At 48.0% G+C, this 18,909-nt stretch overlaps 1 protein-coding gene across 3 annotated transcripts in view; it reads left to right on the top strand.

Moving 5' to 3' along the window:
- Positions 1-18,909, top strand: part of Brf1 (BRF1 RNA polymerase III transcription initiation factor subunit) — a 72,184-nt gene that overhangs the window by 44,170 nt on the left and 9,105 nt on the right. For all 3 annotated transcript variants that reach the window (XM_042669143.1, XM_042669141.1, XM_042669140.1), the window contains exons 6-11: positions 4,543-4,692; positions 7,287-7,380; positions 11,686-11,812; positions 12,488-12,527; positions 12,618-12,710; positions 17,900-18,163. In XM_042669143.1, the coding sequence (XP_042525077.1) occupies positions 4,543-4,692; positions 7,287-7,380; positions 11,686-11,812; positions 12,488-12,527; positions 12,618-12,710; positions 17,900-18,163 (768 nt within the window). The remainder of the gene's footprint in view (positions 1-4,542; positions 4,693-7,286; positions 7,381-11,685; positions 11,813-12,487; positions 12,528-12,617; positions 12,711-17,899; positions 18,164-18,909) is intronic.

Here is an 18,909-nt window from a genome sequence, read left to right as displayed (position 1 = left end):
AGAGGTTTCTGAGAGTTCCTTTCTTCAATTAAACACAACCATTTTCATAACTCTTCCCCTCTTCCTACTTTGTAAGATAGAGAATTTAAAATCCATTTGCTAAATTGAGTCTGGAGTGATGTGTCCTAATTTCCCTTTATTCTTTCCTTTTTTCCTAATTCTCAAATATGAAAAAATTGTGTTAAAAGCACTCATCATGGTGATTTTGAAATTTCTATTTCTAGTGCTCCTTGGTTTGTATTATTCCAGCTCTATTAGTATGTAACTACAAATTTGACTATTTTATCTTGAGTATTACTGACATTTTCCTGCATATACACCGATCATTTTTATCCTTTTTGACATCCCCTTGCCTGTTAGTCATGTTAATTGGAGGTCTGTAGCTACCTTTTCAAACAGAGTCTGACTTGGTCACCCAAGTCATCCTTGAACTGTGGTCCTCCTGTTTCAACTCCCCGAATTCCTGGTTTGCAGGCATGTGTTACCAGGGGTGACACTTGTAAACAGTATTTCCTGTTCCTTTTTATTCAAAATAACATCATGTGCTTTATGTTTGAATTTGCAATAATCTCACATAGTTTTTATTTTTTCTTCCCTAAAGTGCTGTGTTCCTCTCATGCTTCACCCTACTGTCCTGATTTATTTATCTTAAAATCTTTACCAGTACTGTTTTTTTAGACAGTCTAGTTATATTGCCCAGGCTGACCTTGAAACTCGTACATAGCTCAGACTGGCCTCAAACTCACAAGTTTGCCTGCTCTACCTCTGTAGTGCTGAGATTCCAGACAGAGGTCTATGCTGCCATTTGGTGCTGTGCATTAGACTCAGTGCCTCACACTCTCCCTTTTTTTTTTTTTTTGTCGGTCGTGGGGCCTGAACTCTGGGCCTGGGTGCTGTCTCTCAGCTCTTCAGCTCAAGTAAAGCGCTCTACACTTGAGCCACAGAGCTACTTCCAGCTTTTTCTGCTTATGTGGTGCTGAGGAATAGAGCCCAGGGCCTCATGCATGTGAGGCAAGCACTCTACCACTGAGCCAACTTCCCTGTCCCAACAAGTATTTGTGTGTGTGTGTGTGTGTGTGTGTGTGTGTTTGTGTGTGTGTGTGTCTGTCTGTCTGTCTGTCTGTCTGTCTCTCTGTCTGTCATGGGGCCTGAACTCTGAGCTTGGGTACTGTCCCTCAGCTCTTCAGCTTAAGGCTAGTGCCCTACCACTAGAGCCACAGCACCATGTCCAGCTTTTTCTGCTTATGTGGTGCTGAGGAATCAAACCCAGGGCCTCATGCATGCAAGGCAAGCACTCTACCACTGAGCCACCTTCCCAGCCCCTCACTTGGTGTTTTGCTCAAGGTTGGCAGTCTGTCACTTGATCTACACCTCCACTTACAACGTTTTGCTGTTTAATTGGAAATAAAAGTCTCATGGACTATTGCTGCCTAGGCTGACTTCAAACGGCGGAGATCCTCAGATCTCAAGGCCTTCTGAGTAGCTAAGATTATAGGCGTGAGCAACCAACTCTTGGCTTAAATCCATCGTTCTATTGGTTGAGTTGGGGTACCACAGTCTTTACCTCGCAAGTAGCTAGGATTACAGGTGTTATCTACCATCCCTCTCACAATTTTCTATGTCAGCGGTTAGTGTCAAAGTCCCATGCAGATCAAAATAAGGTCTAGTTTTTTTGTTTTGTTTTGTTGGTTGTAGGTCTTGAACTCTGGGGCCTGGGCACTGTCCTGAAGCTCTTCAGCTCAAGGCTAGTGCTCTACCACTTGAGCCACAGTGCCACTTCTGGTTTTCTGGTGGTTAATTGGAGATAAAAGTCTCACAGACTTTCTCGCCCCAGATGGCTTTGAACCGAGATCCTCAGATTTCAGCCTCCTGAGTAGATAGGATTATAGGTGTGAGCCACCAGCACCCAGCTAAGGTCTAATTTTGAAGGCTAATGTTTTATTAGAAGTAGAATAGCTGGGCTCTGGTGGCTCATACCTATAATCCTAGTTACTCAGGAGGCTGAGATCTGAGGATCAGGGTTCAAAGCCATCCTGGGCAGGAAAGTCCGTGAGACTTTTATCTCCAATTGACCATTAGAAAACTGGAATTGGCACTGTGGCTCAACTGGCAGAAAGCTAGCCTTGAGCTTGAAGAGCTCAGGGACAGGCACCCAGGCCCAGTGTTCAAGCCCCACAACAAAAAAGAAAAAGTAGTTCATAAGCCAGGTGCCAGTGACTCATACCTGTAATCCTAGGGCTGGGAAGGTGGCTCAGTGGTAGAGCGCTTGCTTTGCTGCTTAAGGCCCTGGGTTCGATTCCTCAGCACCACATAAGCAAAAAGAAAAAAGCCGGAAGTGGCGCTGTGGCTCAAGTGGTAGAGCGCTAGCCTTGAGCTGAAGAGCTGAGGAACAGCGCCCAGGCTCAGAGTTCAGGACCACGACTGGACCCCCCACCCAAAAAAAAAAGAAAAAAGAAAAAAAATACCTGTAATCCTAGCTACTTGGGAAACTAACATCTGAGGATTGAAGTTTGAAGCCACCATGGGGTAAAAAAATCCTTGTGAGACTCTTATCTCCAACTAATTAAAAAACTGGAAGTGGCACTGTGGCTCAGCGGTAGAGCACTAGCCTTGAGCACAAAGAGGCTCAGGGACAGCATTCAGTCCCTTAGTTCAAGCTCTACAATCTACATATATACATTACATACATAGAGTTCATAGACTTTCCTGCTCAGGCTGGCTTTGAACCTTAGCCTCCTGAATAGTTAGGATTATTGGAAGGAGCCACCAGCACCCTAGTGTGGGACTTGGTTTCCAATTAATCATCCCCCGCACCTCCAAAAAATAAACAAACAGAAGTAGAGCTATAGCTCAAGTGATAGAATGCCAGCCTTGAGTGAAAAAGCTAAAAAAAGAATGCCCAGGCCTGAGTTCAAGTCCTAGTACCTGCACAAAAAATAAATGAGTTAATAAATAAATGAATAAATAACATTGCTAGAAAGTAAAGATGTTAAGGTTGTAATCCCACATACGCCACATGGCCTCTCCACCTTTGTCTAACTTGACTCTCTCTCACTCTCTATCTCTGTCTTTCTCTGTATTAGAGTTTGATATCTTCTACAGCTGAATTATGCCTCCACTTCTCTTTTTCTTTCCTTTTCTCTCTCCCCTTTTTCTCCTCTTCCTTCTCCTCCTCTCCATTCCCTCCTTCCTTCCTTCCCTCCTCTTCCCTTTTCTACCCGCCCCTCTCCTCCCCCTCTCCCTTCCCTTCCCTTCCCTTCCCTTCCCTTCCCTTCCCTTCCCTTCCCTTCCCTTCCCTCCCTCCCTCCCTCCCTCCCTCTATTCCTTTGTTGTTGTTGGTTGTTTATTATCCCTGAGCTCTTTTGCTCAAGGTTGCTCAAGGCTAGTGCTCTACTACTTTGAGCCATATCCCACTTCCAGTTTTCTGGGGGTTAATTGGAGATAAGAGTCTTTTGGACTTGTATTCCTGGGCTGGCTTGGATGAGTAGCTAGAATTACAGATGTGAGCCACCAGCACCCTTTCTTCCTTTTTGAAGCAGTGTTTGTTTTAGTCCAGGATAACCTGGGACTTCTTGACTCAGGATCCTTCTGCCTTTGCCTCCTCGGTAGCTTGGATCACAGGCATGCAGCAAAGTGCTCCGTTTCCTTCTCTGGGTCTTTATTTGAGCTGAGAGTTGAGCCCTTAGGACTGCAGGAGCCACGGAGGGAGGTCAGTTGGGAGTTAGGGAGGAGGGTTCTGGGGGTCAGTGAGCCTCTGTGCGCTAGTCTCCACCTCCCTGCTGTCTCAAGGTGAGTTAACTGACTCCCCACACTTACAGGGCTTTCTGTTACTAGCCATTGTTCTCCCTCATCTTTTCCCAGGGCCTGTCTGCTGCCCTGGCTCTCTTGACTGCCTCCTCTGAGTCTTAATGGACCACCTTTAGTGAGGCTCTCTTGGACAATCTCTCTTGATCGTCTCTGTCCCTATGTGTTGTTTCCTTCAGTGCATTTAAGACATTGTATTATAAACAGAATTCATCAAGTGACCTGGTCATTATTGCTGGCCCCAGTCATGACCTCTATAAAACCCTTGCTTTCCCAGTACATGACTGAGTGCCCGCTGCTTTAAGGAGCATTTGTGTGCATGTGTGTACACATAAGCCTGTCCCTGGAAGCCCTGTCACTGCCCATCCAAGCACCTCTCAGCATGCGTGGGCTGACACAAGTCACCCAGTGAGTTCACAAGGTGGTTTGTATGCAGAGCCTATACCTGTCTGTTCTTGACCTCTTAACCCCTCTAAACACTAAGGACAGGGTTGGGTTGCCTTCTCTGATGAAAGGCTGCTGGGTAGAAGTCCTTCTATAGTCCTCTGTGGGAGCAGCAGCTTCCCAGGTGCAGTGAGAACACTCCTCCAGCAGAAGGTCAGGGAGACCTGTGTACGTGGAGAGGTGGGAGAGGGTCACTCACTCTGGGCAGTGTTGTGTGGGGTGTGTTTTATTGTCTGGTATAAACACACAGTCATGAATGTGTGTACACACACTGAGGTGATATATCTGCTTTAGATCCATGCCTGTACATCCCACGCTTTGCCCACCTGCTGGAGTTTGGAGAGAAGAACCATGAAGTGTCCATGACAGCCCTGAGGCTCCTGCAAAGGATGAAGAGAGACTGGATGCACACAGGCCGGCGTCCCTCAGGCCTCTGTGGAGCAGGTACGGTGGCCCTGGGCCTGCCCCTAGGAGGCAGTCACTGGCTGGATGTCTCTGTGGAGCAGGTGCGGTGGCCCTGGGCCTGCCCCTAGGAGGCAGTCACTGGCTGGATGTTTCTGTGCTGTTCTTTTTTTTCCTGATACTTCCCTGATGCTTTGATCTGGAAATCAAATCCAGGACCTGTACCATGGTGAACAAATCTGCATCACTAAGTTAAGCCATTCAGCCCTCTACCTGGACCCTGGAGCAGCCAAGCCCATGGGAGTTGTAGATTCTGTTTCCAGAGCAGACCTCATACTAAGAGCTGTCTTGTATGCCCAGGAGGGTCCTCAGCCCTTGAGGACTTGCATTACCCTTCCTGCTACCGTGCAGTGGTAGGTCCCACATAAGGAACAAGATCCTCAGAGGCTGAGGGGGACCAACTGGGAGCTCTAGCCTTGACTCCAGGTTGTCCACTTACGATGGATTACCTGTGCTTAGTGTGGTGAGGGTGTGACCTCCGAGGCTTGAGTCCTGGGCAGAGATGCCACTGGGCCCAGCAGTGTGGTTGTTTGGGTCACCACGATGAGGACCTTCAGACTGGCCACCGCAGAGGAATGCTGTGCATTGCTCTGGATGGGACCGTGGCCCAGGGCTCCTGCCTACGAAAACCCCAGTGACAGCAAAGCCCTATTGCCCTTCTGGTACTATTTCTTCTCAAGAGTGCCAGGCACCAGCTTCTACAGTCAGCCACAAGCAGGACTGATTCTAGCTGAATCCAGTTTTCACTTAAAGCCTGCCATCCACATTTGTGCTACAGATTCCAGCCCCGTTTGGTCTGCAGTGGCCCTGGTGAACATGTATTCACCAGTACCTGTGGCTCCATGCCCTTGGCCACATCCTCAGAATCCTCAGGATCCTCAGCTTTTGTTGCAACCAGCGTTTCACAGACCAGTGACTTCTGAGGTAGCTTGTGTGCTTTGAAATGTTATATGGCGTTCTCAGACTTCCTATTTTAATTTTCCCTGTATTTCAAAGTAGAATATAATGCTACCACAACCTAACAGTTGGGGAACATCTTTGCCTAGCAATTCCATACCACGCATCTGTCTCTTTAAGGACGGTGGGTATCATTCTATCCCTCTCTGCTCACTTGTAGGAGCTGCTGCAGCAGGCAAGTGTACCACTGCCCTGGTGGCAGACTCATCTTGCCCAGGCTCAGCCCTCACCCTCCAGGATTTTAGCAGAATTGTTTTCTATGCCTGTAATCCTAGCTACTTATGAGGTAGAGATCAGTGGATCTCCGTTTGAGGCCAGTTTAGGCATAAAAAATTTTCAAGGCTCCATCTTTTTAAATTTTTTAAAAATCTTCAGTAGTTGTACAAAGAGGTTTCACTTCCACAAGTTAGATGATGAGTACAATGCATCCTGACAATGTCAATCTTTCCATTCTTCTCCCCCATCTCTCCCTATCCCATCTCTACCCTCAAGTCACATAGTTCAACTTTTATGCCATGTTTAATATTGTATAATGATTGCATTTGCTTACCTTTTCTCCTTCTCCCCTCACAAAAAAACGTGTTTCAGCTTCCTGGTATTCTTTTCATTAAATGACTAGTTAGTTGTTCAGAAGAATTATACCATTGTACCTTTGGACTTCTTTCTGAAAAACTCCATCTGTGTGTCTGTGTCTGTGTGCGTGCACGCACGCCAGTTTTGAGGCTTGACCTCAGAGCCTGGGTCCTGTCTCTGGGCTCCTTTTGCTGAAGGCTAGCACTCTACCACTTGAGCCACAGCTGTACTTTCAGCTTTTTTGGTAATTAATTGGAGATAAGAGTCTCACAGGCTTTCCTGCTTGGACTGGCTTCAAACCTTGATACTCAGGGCCCAACAGCCTTCTAAATAACTAGGATTATAGGCATGAGCCACTGGCTCCCTGCTGAAGACACCATCTTTTTCTTTTTTCTTTTTTGATTGTGGGGCCTGAACTCTGGGCCTGAGTTCTTCAGCTCAAGGCTAGCGCTCTACCACTTGAGCCACAGCACCACTTCCGGCTTTTTCTACTTATGTGGTGCTGAAGAATCAAACCCAGGGCCTCATGCATGTAAGGCAAGCGCTCTACCACTGAGCCACCTGTTCCCAGCCCTGAAGACTCCATTTTAACAGATGGCTGGAATAGGTGGTGAGTGGTTATCACAGTGATGAGAGAAGCACAGGTGGGAATCACAGCTCAGCCCAGCCAGAGGGAGGCATAAAGGGATCTATCTCAAAAACAACCAACCTGGGCTGGGAAGATGGCTCAGTGGTAGAGCGCTTGCCTCGCATGTATGAGGCCCTGGGTTTGATTCCTCAGCACCACATAAACAGAAAAAGCCAGAAGTGGTGCTGTGGCTCAAGTGGTAGAGCACTAGCCTTGAGATGAAGAGCTGAGGGATAGTGCCCAGGCCCAGAGTTCAAGCCCCAGGACTGGCAACGAAACCCAAAAATCAACCCTGAAAGAAGCTGCTGGAGCAACTCAAATAATAGAACTCCTGCCTAGCAAGCATAGTACCAGAAAGGGAAAACATTGTTTTCTTAGTTACCATTTGTGGTTCAGTTTTCCTTTTGCTCTTCTCTAGCACTTCTGGTTGCTGCCCGAATGCATGACTTCCGGAGAACTGTGAAAGAAGTCATCAGTGTGGTCAAAGTATGTGAATCCACACTGCGGAAGAGGTGGGTATGCTGGGCGTGGTGTGGGGGCCACCAGGGGAGGCTGCTTGTTGGCACTGTGGCTGCTCCCCTAGGACCAGCCTGACCTGCAGGGGCACTCAGCCTTCCTGCTCTAGTGTCTAAGCTAAATCAGGGCAGAGCAATACGAGATGTGTGCACCATGCCCCAACTCATCAACGTCAGGGAACAGGCAGGAAGACTGCTCTGGCGTCCAGTGGATGCCTCCTTACCCATTCAGTGCAGTCTTTGAGCCTGAGTGAGCTGTCTCCCTATGGGAAGCTAAGAGTTAGACAAGTGTCACTATGTCTGTTTGCCCAGTGGCATAGCTAGCTAGCCAGTTATGTGGCAGAGGCTTTGCACCCCTGCTTTGGCAGCAGTGTTGACAAGTTGTTCACAGCCTATCTGGAAAAGCCCCCATGACATAAACAGGAGGCAGACCTGCTTGCAGACGGTAATCACTATTGCCTTTATCGTAGACCTGGCCATCCCATGGCTGTGTTCGTCTGTTATAGCAGCTTTCCAGAAGCAGGAGGGAAATTATTTTGCTTTGAATATTTAGACTCCAATTATCTTTAAAAATCATTTCATTAAACATTTTGAAGACCATATACAATGGAAAGGAGTTGATAATCTTGTTAGCCAACACAGACATGTCTAATCTCTACCCTGACTTAGGGCAGATGGAGATTCTGGGGCTTCCTGTCTTATATCCGAACCCAGGGGGAGTTACCGTAAAGATGAGAGTATTGTAGGCTTTTCTCCCAGGGACTTGAGCTTGTGAGAGGATGGGTGGGGACTGAGAAGCTTTCAGAAGGAGACTGATGAGCCCACGGTTGTGGTTGGGTTACCTGAGCTGGCAATGCTTTAGGGAGGAGAGGCTTCCACCTGGCCTTTAGATACTGCGGCTGTGATACTATTGCAAAAGAATATTTGCTCATGGAGGTAAGACACCAAGAAAGTTTATTAGTAAAGCAAAGGAATGGAGAGATAAGTAGCATATCTGCTGGCATATCTGATCACAAGTGCCATGAGTGCTCTAATATCATGTGTATTTAAGATGAAGGAGAAAAAAAAAAGCTCAGAGCTGGTGGCTCAAAATGGTAGTCCTGGTATATGTAATTATTCTTGCTGTTACACTATTTTATCTATCAGATCCAGAGATTGAAAGATTAGACTGCTTTTAAAGCTTGAGTCCTTATGACATAGATGTCAGAGTATTCCTTTAAACCATGGTCCATGAAATAATTTGGTACACCATAGGATAGATAAATATGCTTCTCATATGCTTTTTTTTGTCGGTCATGGGACTTGAACTCTGGGCTTGGGCGCTGTCCTTGCGCTCTTCAGCTCAAGGCGAGCGCTCTACTGCTTGAGCTACAGCACCATTTCCGGTTTCCGAGTAGTTTATTAGAGATGAGTTTCACCGACTTTCCTTCCCAGGCTGGCTTTGAACTGTGATCCTCAGATCTCAGCCTCCTGAGTAGCTAGAATTACAGGTGTGAGCCACCGGCATGCTCGCACACGTGCATGTGTGTGTGTGTGGTGTGTGTGTGTGTGTGTGTGTGTGTGTGTGTATGTGTCCTTTGAGCTTTTTTGCTCAAGGCTAGCACTCTGCCACTTGAGCTACAATTCCACATCTGGCTTTTTTGGTGCTTAATTGTTGATAAGAGTCACAGACTTTCTTGCTTGTGCTGGCTTCAAAACGCGATCCTCAGCTCTCAGCTTCCTGAGTAGCTTCGATTACACGTGTGAGTCACCGTACCTGGCTTCTCTCGTGTGCTTTTGGTCAGCTGCCCATAGCCATCTGCCTCTGTTAATAATATCCAAATGATCAAAGACCACAGTGTCAGACCTGAAACTCTGGAAAAACATTAGAACTTACAGGCACAGACAGGAACTTCTTGAACAGAGTCCCAGGAGCACAATGGAGAGGCAAGAGACTCAACAAGTGGGACTACATTAAAATAAAAGGTTTCTGCATAGCTAAGGACATAGTTACTAAACTAGAAAGACAAACAGCCCGACTGGGAAAAGATCTTCACCAGCAATACACCAGACACACCAGCAATACATCAGACAAAGCCTAATATCTAGTATATACAAGGAGCTCAAGAAACTGACTTCTCCCAAACCTACTACACCAATCACTAAATGGGCAAGGGAACTAAGAAGAGACTTCTCAGAAGAAGAGGTAAGAATGGCAAAGAAACACATGAAGAAATGCTCATCATCACTGGCCATAAAAGAAATGCAAATCAAACCAACTCTGAGATTCCATCTCACCCCAGTAAGATTGGCCAACATTTTGAATTCACACAACAAATGCTAGAGGGGATGTGGGGAAAAAAGAACCCTACTAGACTGCTGGTGGGAATGTAAATTAGTACAACCACTCTGGACAACAGTCTGGAGGTTCCTCAAAAAACTAAACATAGGCCGGGCACTGGTGGTTCACGCCTGCCATTCTAGCTACTCAGGAGGCTGAGATCTGAGGATTGCGGTTCAAAACCAGCCAGGAAAGTCCTACCCAGGCTGGCTTTGAACTGCGATCCTCAGATCTCAGCCTCCTGGGTAGCTAGGATTATAGGCATGAGCCCCCGGCACCTAAACATAGTACATTCACATGCACATCTGTGGAGGGAGGGCACAGAATCCCAGATAAAAGGATGAAGAATTGCAGCAGTGGAGTGCACTGGACATAGATGAAAGTGAACTGTGCACCTCGTGGGTAGAGAGGGGAGAGAGGTAATGGGAGAGAACGATGGAATAGATGACACTATACAGAAGGAAATGTACTTACTACCTGATGCATGAATGGCAACCCTGTTGTGTATCACCTCTAAATAAAAATAAATTGGAAAAAAGTTAAAAAATAATAGTAAATTGAAAACAACATCAAAATAATATCCATATGGCCCTTGACACCTGATTTAAACAAAGGCTGGGTTCTGCCAGGTGCTTCCTTCAAGACAGGTATTCATTACATGGTATTTTCCTTTGCAAATTCTCTTTATTGTTATTACTGGGCTGGGAAGGTGGCTCAGTGGTAGAGTGCGTGCCTTGCATGCATGAGGCCCTGGGTTCAATTCCTCAGCACCACATAAGCAAAAAGAAAAAAGCTGGAAGTGGTGCTGTGGCTCAAGTGGTAGAGCGCTAGCCTTGAGCTAAAGAGCTGAGGAACAGCGCCCAGGCCCAGAGTTCAGGCCCCACGACCGGAACCCCCCCCCCCCAAAAAAGAAATAAATTGTTATTACTAAGTAGTTGTATTAAGGGGGTTGCAGGTTATAAGTACAGTGCTTCTTGACAATGTCACTTTTTCCTTCACCCCCTCATTTTTCCCCTTGCAAATATTCTTAGTGCACCAAAGAGTCATTTTTCCCTAAAGTTTTCCCCAGGATGTTTGTTTTTAAGATATCTTGATCCACTGGACACCAGTGTTGACACCTATAATCCTAACTACTCGAGGCTGATTCTGAGGATTGCAGCTCTCCTGCCCAGGCAGGAGAGCCCATGAGACTCCTATCTCTAATTAACCACCACAAAAGCCAGAAGTGAAGCTGTGGCTCAAATGGTAGAGCACTAGCCCTGAGCAAAAAATAAAAAAACACCTCAAGGACAGTGCTCAGGCCTTGAGTTCAAGCCCCAAGTCCGGCAAGAGAGAGACAGAGACAGACAGAGAGAGCTGTTCTTTCTTCCCTTTTATTCTTTTTACTAGAATGTTGCAGCTTATTATTGAAAGGGTGTCAGGTGTGAAGTAAAATAGTACTTGTGTGTTCGTAATCAAACCATTCAGTAGTTTTCATTAATCCAGTATTTATGTCTGAGTTTATGGCTGCTGTTTTCCATACTTCACTTCCCGTGGCCTTCCTGCCTCAGTGTGACCAGGGTCTATGAGAGAACCTGCTTGCAGACACAGGTTTAGTTAAGTGTTAGGCTGGGCAGGGTGGTTTGTCCCTCTAATCCTCACTACCTTGGAGGCAGAGATTGAGAGGATTGCTGTCCAAAGCCCTCCGAGACAAAAAGTTTTAGTAATATCTCAAGAAATAAGTTGGGCCTGGTGGTATGTAACTGTGATCCTACCTATCCTGGAGACAAAGGGTAGGAGGGTCATGGTCTGAGGTTGGTCCTGGCAAAAACTGTGAGACTTAAATCTGAAAAATAACTAAAGTAAATAAAGGCTCTGAGTATGTTTCAAGTTGGTAAGAGTACCTGGTTAGCAAGCACAAGGTATAGAGTTCAAACCCCAGGACTGCTAAAAAATTTTTTTTTTAAGTTTTCATGGCATTGAACCTTACTTACCTGTTTTAGGCTCACAGAATTTGAGGATACGCCCACCAGTCAGCTGACCATTGATGAGTTTATGAAGATTGATTTGGAAGAGGAATGTGATCCACCGTCGTACACAGCTGGACAAAGGAAGCTGCGCATGAAGCAGGTGGCACCAATCTGGGCCTCTTACTGCACCCTTCCCACCAGCACTCGGGTTTCTAAGAGCATTTGAGGTCTAACATTTTGAGTCTGTTGTTCCCAAAAAACGGCTTAGCAACCTAGGGCAAACTTCATCTGTGTCCTGGCATAGGCTGTGTTCTCAGCCCTTGGAATGAGGAGGTCGCAGAGGCATGCTGAGTGTTGAAACCCTCCCAGCCCCATTCATGTTGGGGCTGCTGCCAGGCTCCCACGCCCAGCTCACTGAGCCCATCCCAGAGCTAGGCTTTATTTCAAAGCTAGAATGTAGAGTGAGCTCCACAAATAATGTGTGGTTTAGAATATACCACAAGTGAGTGCTTCGTCACCTGAGGCAGCTGCTACTGCGGCTGTATCTCCTTTGTGTTTTTGTCATTGGGCTCATGGGCCTTCTTGCATGCCATTGCTATTTCCAGTGAGGAGGACAGAGGTGAGCTTTGGCTGCCTAGTAGAGGACTCTCTCGCTTCTGGGTTCTCAAGGTGAGCTACCTGTCTCTAGTGCCAGTGTGATGTTACTTGCAAGAGGGCCCAGGTCGCTTTACTTCCATTTCCTCCAGTGAAGCACATATCCCATGACACCCATGGCCTGATGGACACTGAACCCCGCAGACATTGAACTCACCAAGTGTCCTCTCTTCTCTTTCAGCTTGAACAAGTCCTGTCCAAAAAACTGGAGGAAGTTGAAGGTAACCAACCGGAATTCCCATACCAATGCTTCTGTTTGCTTAGGATAATTGGCTTGCACTTACCTTTTGCTTTTAACTGGGTTACTTCAGGTGAAATATCCAGTTACCAGGATGCCATTGAGATTGAACTAGAAAACAGCCGGCCAAGGCCAAAGGGAGCCCTTGCCAACTTGTCGAAGGATGGTGAGTACTCCCTGCCTTCCTGGGCACACATGACTCCAGGCCCGCAGCCCTAGGACCTCTCTCTGACATTGGATACCACCCTTCTCACCACCATTTCCCAGGAAACACGGTTGGTTCTGCACCGCAGGTCCCATGCCCACCCAGGCTGCTGATTACCTGCCTTCTGGTCCTGTCTGGTCCTGATGTGTTGGAGTCATTGTTCATATATGTCTCCTGGCATGCGTGGCTACTCACACCACTCAAGCACTTCCTTATCATCTGAGTTCCTGTCCCTAGTCTCTGTAGGCTGGCCTCCTGTTGCCTCAGCTGTGCCCCACCCCCAGGGTCATTATCCTTCCTCTGGCTCCGGAGCTGCCAGCAGCTTACATGTACAGTGCGAGCTGGCCTTCGTGGAGTTATGAATTGCGGGACTGTGAACACTGGCCGTGGCAGCTGATGCTCAGTGCTCATGCCTGTCCACTACCCACACACCTCCAGTTTCCAGTCTGGGCTTTGAGAACTGCCATGAGCATTCATGCTATTAGACAGGGCTCTATTCTGGGCTGTGCAGCGGGATGAGAGAGTGCATACCGCCACCCTCCTTGGGGGGCAGTGTGAGATACATATGCTCTGCATCCTTGCGTTGGTCTCCTGTGCCTTGGTTTGTGTTTGGAGGAACTACCTGCACCAGCAGCAGCCAGGGCTGTGCGCCTAGTGCTTGCTGCCCTTTGAAACGGCTCTCAGAAACAGGCAAGCGTCTCATCATCTCAGCTTCTCCAGACATTTGTTTCATGTGAGGTTTAGGACCACCTGTCTCATCTTCCCAGTCCTCCCTGTGCTTCACCTGGCAGAGCTTGAGGCTACCTCACTTACTCTGCTCTTTCCTCTCCCTCCTGAGAATAGGCATCTCTTTGCTCTGGTCTTCTGTTCTGTGTGCTGAAGTGTGTAGATATGGTTTGCCCAGGCTCTGCTGTCCTCTGTGCCAAAGTCTGTAGACATGGCTCAGCCAGGCTCTGCTGTCGCTCTCTGCATGCTAAAGTCTGTAGACATGGCTCAGCCAGGCTCTGCTGTCGCTCTCTGCATGCTAAAGTCTGTAGACATGGCTCAGCCAGGCTCTGTCCTCTGTGTGGCTATCATTTTTCCTCTTATTTCCACATCTGCTTGCTGCTGACTTGCTACTGATTTTGCTCCTGTGTGGGAGGAATCTTGTTACTGCATTTAGTAGTTTTCGGTGTATCCATGAGTTTTTCCAAGTAATTAATTGTGTCATCTATACATAATAGTCAATTCTCTACAGACTTTTGTTGTTGTTGTTGTTGTTGTACCAAGGTTTGATCTATGAGGGCCTTGCACTTCTTGCTCAGCTTGTTTGCCTGACTGACATTTTCATTTGAATCATGTCTACAGCCCTACTTTTTGCTAGTTATTTTGGAGAGGGAGTCTTGTGGATTTTTCTGCTTGCACTGACTTCAAATTGCAATCCTACAGATCTCAGTTTCCTCAGTAGTTAGGATTATAGGTATGGATCACCAGTGCCCAGCTTTACTAACTCTTGCATCCTAATTTTTTTCCTCAAGTTGCCTGATTCTACCTTGCCTCTCTGAATCTTGACAGCCGTGTTATGTCCCCATGCCCCCTGACCCTCCAGCTTGTATAGGCCAGGATATCTGCACTGCCAGTCACCTTCTACCTTTAATACCAAGGACAGGCCCCACCACTCACCGAGAGGTCTGGTCAGTGAGTGTGTGTTCTGGGCATCCACAGCATTTGTAGGCCACAGGCATTCATATGGTGGACCAGTGCCATCCATGATTTTGACATGCCCACTGCATGCCTTCCTGCTTCCCAGGAGGTGCCACTGAGCCGCAGGGTTGCCCATTCCTGCCCATTTAGGCTTTTGTCCTAACGGTGCAGAGTTAAACATAGTTACGTTGTAAGGTACTTTGGATTCTTTGTTCTTTTTTTCATTATTTCTTCCATAGTTTTGCTCTGTTTTTTTCCTAGCTAGGTTATTGCTGCCCATTTGGCAGCCTTTGTGTTGGTTCACATTTCCGCCTTTGGAGGTCTTTGCTTACCTCCATGCTTCCTTTTACCCCTGTCACCCTACCCTCCGCCAACACCTCACTGACGTCCTCGGATCACTGCTGGCCGCACCTCTAGCTAGCAAGCTTTCCACTGGTGGCCATTGGTCCTACTGTGAAGTGTTTCAGTTTCTCCATCCTGGGTTATTTCTGCTCTTCTGTGAGACAGTTGTGCCATTGTGGAGGTGGGGTGGGGTCAAATGTAGACACGAACCTCTTGTCTCTGTGCTGTCCTTCGGGGTGCAGTTTCCAGAGCACTTGGGAAGGAGGTAGAGGCACCTGTGGCCCAGGCATGGGTAGGGCTCTGCCACTTTTGACATCGGCACTCACTGCTTCACTTGCCAGAAGGCTGCTGTCCTGAAGGCCTGGTCCTCGTTGCATTGACCCTTGCAAACACAAGGTGGCTGGCCACTGCCCTCTAACTGCCCTTGTTGTGATGGCTGTGGTCTGGCTTCTGCCCTGGACACCTACTCTGAAGGTTCCCCTCTACCCAGTGAGAACAGGTCTTACTTCATCCTTGCTTGTCCTGTTCCATCAGTTGGCCTATCTGGGAATGCCTTACATGGCAGAGACCTGCTTTGCCTGTTTGCTGCGACCTGAAAAGCTTTTTCTTCTAATTGAAATAAGCTGATATCCTTACTGATCAGCTTCTTGCAAGGAATTGTCTAAACTTTGGTCTTGTTTCCATTCTAGCAGTGTTCTTTGTAACTTTTTTCGTTCCTCTGTTTCTTGGACAATGTCTGCTCGTACTTGCCCCACCCAAGGAAAACAGACATGGTTCCTGCTACTCTCTCAGCACAGAGCTGGCCACAGATAGGGCATTCTGAACGGCATGGGGGCGGTGCGGGCCATGCAAGGTCTCAGACAATAGATGAACGGGATAGGGGCTGCACAGTGGACGCTGGCGGTACTTCTCGGGCATATGACACCTTGGTGTAGGGTCCACTTTGGCAGCCTGGGGCAAGGTGGCTGCCTGTAGCAGCCTGTACCCCTGGTGACGTGAGCCACACTGAGAAGCAGCCTCAGTGTGGCCTGCTTAGAGCAGATGAAGCAGGGAGATTCTTTCAGATATGCCTTTAACCATTAGATATTTTCGTCATGTGAGGTGTGACACACACAGCAAGCTGCACATAGATGAAAAGCCCTTTGGCTGTTGCTTGAACCTGAGCAGAGCTGAGAAGCCAGCACCATCAGGCTGACTCCCAGACCTCAGACCTGGCGCTGCTTCATGTCCCCAGGCCCTTTGCCACACACCCCACTGTGCGCCCAGGCTGCTCTGGATGCTCTCTGCCACGGAGGCAGTGGCATTGCTAGACTGTCCCACAAGTCTTCTATATACACAGTGTGCATGCATTCTACCTCCCCTGTTTTTTCCACTTGGTGTAATTATTTTGAATCACTCCTCACTAATTTGTCACTTTTTATTGTGGTACAATAAGCACAAACAGGGGCTGGGAAGGTGGCTCAGTGGTAGAGCGCTTGCCTTGAGCTGAAGAGCTGAGGGACAGTTCCCAGGCCCAGAGTTCAGGCCCCACGACCAAAAAAAAAGTCTCACTGACTTTCCTGCCCAGGCTGGCTTTGAACTGTGATCCTCAGATCTCAGCTTCCTGAATAGCTAGGATTGCAGGTGTGAGCCACCAGCACCTGGCTCTCAAACTTTTATGTCTGGGCTGTCCTGAAACTGTAATCCCCTAATCTCTGTTCTGTGTGTGTGTGTGTGTGTGTGTGTGTGTGTGTGTGTGTGTGTCTGTGTGTGTCTGTGTGTGTCTGTGTCTGTGTGTCTGTCTATGTGTCTGTCTGTGTGTGCACCACGTGAGTGCACGTGCACCAGTCCTGATCAAAGCCTGCACTGTCCCTGAACTCTTTTGCTCAGGGCTATCACTCTACCACTTGAGTCACAGCTTCACTCCTAGTTTTTTTTGGTTTTTTGTTTGTTTTTTTCCTTTGGTGCTTAATTGGTGATAAGAGTCTCACAGACTTTCTTACCTGAGCTGGCTTCAAACGGAGGTCCTCAGATCTCAGACTCCTGATCGGATAGAGCCACCAGTGCTTTGCTCTTTTTTTTTTTTCAGGAAGGGGGTGCTTGTACTGGGGCTTGAACTTAGGGCCTGGGATCTGTCCCTTGGCTTTTATGCTCAAGGCTGTTTTTCTACCACTGTTCCACAGCTCCGCTTCTGGCATTTTGCTAGCTAATTAGAGATAAAAGAGTCTCAATGACTTTCTTGTCTGGGCTGGCTTTGAAACACAGTCCTCAGATCTTCGATTCAAACTCTGCTTCTTAAGTAGCCAGGATTATAGGCTTGAGCCACTGTGACCAGCCACATTTAATTCCTTTGTCCTGGGAAGAAAGTGGAGTTGGTAGGTAGGGGTAAGGTGGCATGCAGATGTTTTTAAAAGTTCAGTTTGCATAGTGGCCACCCCATGTACTTCAGCAGCAGCCTGTCAGAGCCTAGCCGCTCTGTGTGTGCAGTGCTGTCACTCTGTGCTTGCACTCAGCTGACCTGACATTTCCTGATGACAGCCATACAGAGAGGACCTTCCCTGCTGCGCCCCTGTTCAGTGTCCTCTGTGCTGCCATTGCCATCCTTTCTTTTGCCTGCTTTTTAGTTGGACTGTGTGTTTGTTCGTGGAGTCTAGGAGTTTTGCGTGTTGTAGATGTATCTGTCAGATGTGTGATCACTAACGGTGCCTGAGTCTATTCCATCATATTGACAGTGTTTTTTACAGAGGGAATGGTTATGAGAATTTTTCAAACTCCATGTTTTTACAGAGGGAATGGTTATGAGAATTTTTCAAACTCCATGTTATCAATGTTTTATGTATTGTGCTCTAACATGATATCTAGATGTTTTTGCCTAATCCAAGGTCACAGACATCTTTCTTTTTCCTGAAATTCCTCTGCTTCTAGTTGTCACACTTAGGCCTCTGGTCTGAGTATGAGAAATGGTAAAACATTCTTTCATGTGGATACCCTGGGACCATTGGCCAGTAGGACTTCTTTCTCTGCTACAGGAGAGGCATGCTTCTGGTAGTGTTTGTGCTGCTACTTTTCTTTTAACAGGAATGTTTCTGTCACAGGTGGGCTCCTCTGCCTGGCTGACTGGTGGTCTGTGCATCATGTGTCCATAGGTTCTGCCGAGGAAGCTACATCTAGCCCGTTGGGTGAAGAAGATGCTGAGGATGAAGAGCTGGAGGCTGCCGCCAGCCACATGAACAAAGACTTTTACCAGGAGCTCCTAGGTGGTGGCAGCAGTTCAGAAGCAGAAGAAAGCACTGAGGGGGGTGGCAGGCCCCTGGCCTTGGAGTCCCTGCTTGGTCCCCTGCCCACAGCAGCCAGCCTGGGCATCTCTGATCCCATCCGAGAGTGCATCTCCTCCCCAAGCCTGGACCCCAGTGAGTGCCCTTGAGCAGGGAGGAGTCCAGTCCACACTGTCTCATTGGAATGGACTGGATCCCATGGTTTATTCAGAAAGGGAAGAAAGCAGGCTGTGGGTGGGGTACTACCAGGCCACAATGGAGCTCTGTGATAAGAAGTGGGGTATATACCAAACCCCAGAGTGCCATCAGGCGCCCTCCACTGTCACACATTCCCTTGATGGCCTTAGGTAGCCCTTAGTGGCCTGTGTTCCAGGGCTGGAATGACTGCCATGCAACTGGGAGGTAGCACTGGTGTAGCTTGAAGTTCTGCACAGGTTGGGACCAATGTCCCTTGGCACTTTTCCTGATACTATGGCAGGAAAGTCTGGCCTGGGCATGTGCAGTCAGAACACTGCTGACCCTCAGCCCCAGTGACAAGGCACCTGAGAGGACCTTTGTCCCCACCCCACAGCACCTAGGGCCCAGGCCCTGCTCATTTCCCTTCCTCTCCTACAGAGGTGGACGGGTCCCATTCCAGTCCCAGGCCCTCCTCCTGGCAGGTGCCAAAGCTCACTGAGGGGGATTCTAGCAGGATACCACCCAGTCAGTACAGCATCTGGGCCAGCTGTCCACAGGGCAGGAAAGCCTGGGTGGGCCCCCACAGGGCTCTGGGCAGAAGGCATGTGCAAAGACGTTCAGAAGCCCAGGCACAGTGGCCCTGGAGCAAGAGAGCTAGGCCATGGAGCAGACTTCAGAGGGTCTGAGGGATGGTTCTAACCATA

This window comes from Dipodomys spectabilis, unplaced genomic scaffold (genome assembly GCF_019054845.1).
Source record: "Dipodomys spectabilis isolate Male_0828 unplaced genomic scaffold, ASM1905484v1 ptg000486l, whole genome shotgun sequence".
Taxonomy (NCBI): domain Eukaryota; kingdom Metazoa; phylum Chordata; class Mammalia; order Rodentia; family Heteromyidae; genus Dipodomys; species Dipodomys spectabilis.
This window is presented reverse-complemented; position numbering and strand designations above follow the sequence as displayed.